Consider the following 2,561-nt stretch of genomic DNA (forward strand, 5'->3'; position numbering starts at 1 on the left):
CTCACTATCACTGGGATAAACCTCAATAGAAAATGTGTGATGCCCTCAGCTTGGCTCACTATCACTGTGATAAACCTCAATAGAAAATGTGTGAACCCTCAGCTTGGCTCACTATCACTGTGATAAACCTCAATAGAAAATGTGTGATGCCCTCAGCTTGACTCACTATCACTGGGATAAACCTCAATAGAAAATGTGTGACGCCCTCAGCTTGGCTCACTATCACTGTGATAAACCTCAATAGAAAATGTGTGACGCCCTCAGTTTGGCTCATTACCAAGTATTGAATACCTCTGGCTTGTTTTTGTCCAGTGTCGAGGCAAATATTGACCAAAATTCAGAACATGTTCATAAAAACTTACAGCATATCACAGAAAGAGATCTACCGCTAGTATAAGCTACTGTTTGGTAAATCTTAATTGATTTTCTCTCTGCAGTTTTCAGGTTTATATTTGATTAATTGTAATATGTTTACAATGTTAATATTGTGTTGTTTGTCCTTTTGTCCTATAGGTAAGTCTCTGTCAAGTTAGGTATTGCCTGTTTTAACAAACATGTTAGCAAGATACATGTGTATGTACAGTCTGTAACAAAAGATGTAAAGGACTAGGGGTATTAAGAGTCATTTCCGGCCTCATAGGGGAGTTAAATTAGTTGTAATATTTGTAATCTGGAATAAATGAAGTACGCAAATATGGAATTTCAAATTCATTCGACAACTAGTTTAGGAGATATGGCATTACAAAGAGAGACATTTAATTAAAAAACACCATATAGAAGATAGCTCCAATTAACCAATATGATGTTTATAACAGAAATTAGCAAATAGATTCAAGTTGAAATTTTCACTTCTTATGAGGCTAAAAATGCTCCATGATCCCATAAGTCCTTTACATAAGTAGGCAGACTACTAGATGAAAATCAAGAATCTCAGACATGTTTTTTCACATCTGGCATATTTTAATCTCATTGAGAACTCTCATACAAATTTTGTTATTGGCATCTTTTGAGATCTGCTACAAATGAGTGGCATCTTTTGAGATCTGCTACACATGAGTGGCATCTTTTGAGATCTGCTCCCCAGGAGTGGCATTTCTTGAGCTTTACCTCTCATGAGTGGCGTCTTTTGAAATCTGCTACAGATGAGTGGCATCTTTTGAACTTTGCTTCTCATGAGCGGCATCTTTTGAACTTTGCTTCTCATAAGTGGCATCTTTTGAACCTGCTCTCATAAGTGGCATCTTTTGAGATCTGCTACACATAAGTGGTATGATTGGACTAAATATATTTGTATTTATTTGACCTTATCAGGAAATGATTTATTTTAATGATGGTCTAAGTTAAGCAATATACTATTTTTTTTACCAAAAGCTTTTATATATAAAACGTCTAACTGTGTATTTTGTTACTTCCTGTAGGCATGTAAACAAATGGAGGCATTTGATTTTGAATCAACGCCCCCTCCAGCCCCTCCCCCACGTGACCCCCGTCCAGCAACTTTCCATCCTCCACCCCCGCCCCCTCCGAACGAGTTCCCTGAGCCAGCTTATCTGCAAGAGGAGATAAACAGCCTGAGGGCAGAGACAAGCACTATGCAGGAACAGATTGGCAGACAAGAGGCGGAGCTTAATATGTATAAGGCAGCACTTGACAGTATTAGAGAGGAAAGAGACCGGTTCAAGAAAAAGGTAAATGAATATGTGATTATTAGAGGCGGAGCTTAATATGTATAAGGCGAGATAGGTTCTGAATGAATATTTATTAGAGGTGGAGCTTAATATGTATGAGGCAATTGACACTATAAGAAATGAATGAGACAAATTCAAGGGAAAAGTAAATGAATATATAATTATCAGAGGCAGAGCTTATCATGTATGAGGCAGCACTGACAGTGTTAGGTCTGTTGCTTGGAAATATAAACACAACTTACATGCTATAGATTGATATTAAATTCAGAAATGTGGTGAATTAGCAAAAAGTCTGTAATATTCATATTTTGGTTTATTGATAGGAACTCCTCAGTTTTTGTAATTTCGTAAGTGAACTCCCTTTATCAGACTTTGATAAGATTTTTTTCTTATTTCATTTTCAAAGTGATATAAGACCACACCTGTACTACCGTTTCCAAAATAGCATTAAATGTTTAATATTTAGCCCATCTTTGTTTATTAGTATGCATCTTATTCTCAGGTGAAAGACATCCAGTGTAGACAGCAGACATATGATCTGGCTTCAAGTCCGCAACACAGTCGAACAGCCACGCCCACAAAACCTCAACACCTTACCCCCAGTGGAGACAGGTAAGTCAATCCCTGTAACACCCACAAAACCTCCACACCTTACCCCCAGTGGAGACAGGTAAGTCAACCCCTGTCACACCCACAAAACCTCCACACCTTACCCCCCAGTGGAGACAGGTAAGTCAATCCCTGACACACCCACAAAACCTCCACACCTTACCCCCAGTAGAGACAGGTAAGTCAATCCCTGTCACACCCACAAAACCTCCACACCTTACCCCCAGTAGAGACAGGTAAGTCAATCCCTGTCACACCCACAAA

General features: G+C 38.7%; 1 protein-coding gene across 4 annotated transcripts in view; it reads left to right on the top strand.

Moving 5' to 3' along the window:
• Nucleotides 1-2,561, top strand: part of LOC110466977 (colorectal mutant cancer protein-like) — an 83,008-nt gene that overhangs the window by 66,421 nt on the left and 14,026 nt on the right. For all 4 annotated transcript variants that reach the window (XM_021523810.1, XM_021523813.1, XM_021523811.1 and 1 more), the window contains 2 exons: nucleotides 1,419-1,688; nucleotides 2,191-2,300. In XM_021523810.1, the coding sequence (XP_021379485.1) occupies nucleotides 1,419-1,688; nucleotides 2,191-2,300 (380 nt within the window). The remainder of the gene's footprint in view (nucleotides 1-1,418; nucleotides 1,689-2,190; nucleotides 2,301-2,561) is intronic.

The sequence above is a fragment of the Mizuhopecten yessoensis genome, unplaced genomic scaffold, assembly GCF_002113885.1.
Source record: "Mizuhopecten yessoensis strain PY_sf001 unplaced genomic scaffold, ASM211388v2 scaffold11151, whole genome shotgun sequence".
Classification (NCBI taxonomy): Eukaryota; Metazoa; Mollusca; class Bivalvia; order Pectinida; family Pectinidae; genus Mizuhopecten; species Mizuhopecten yessoensis.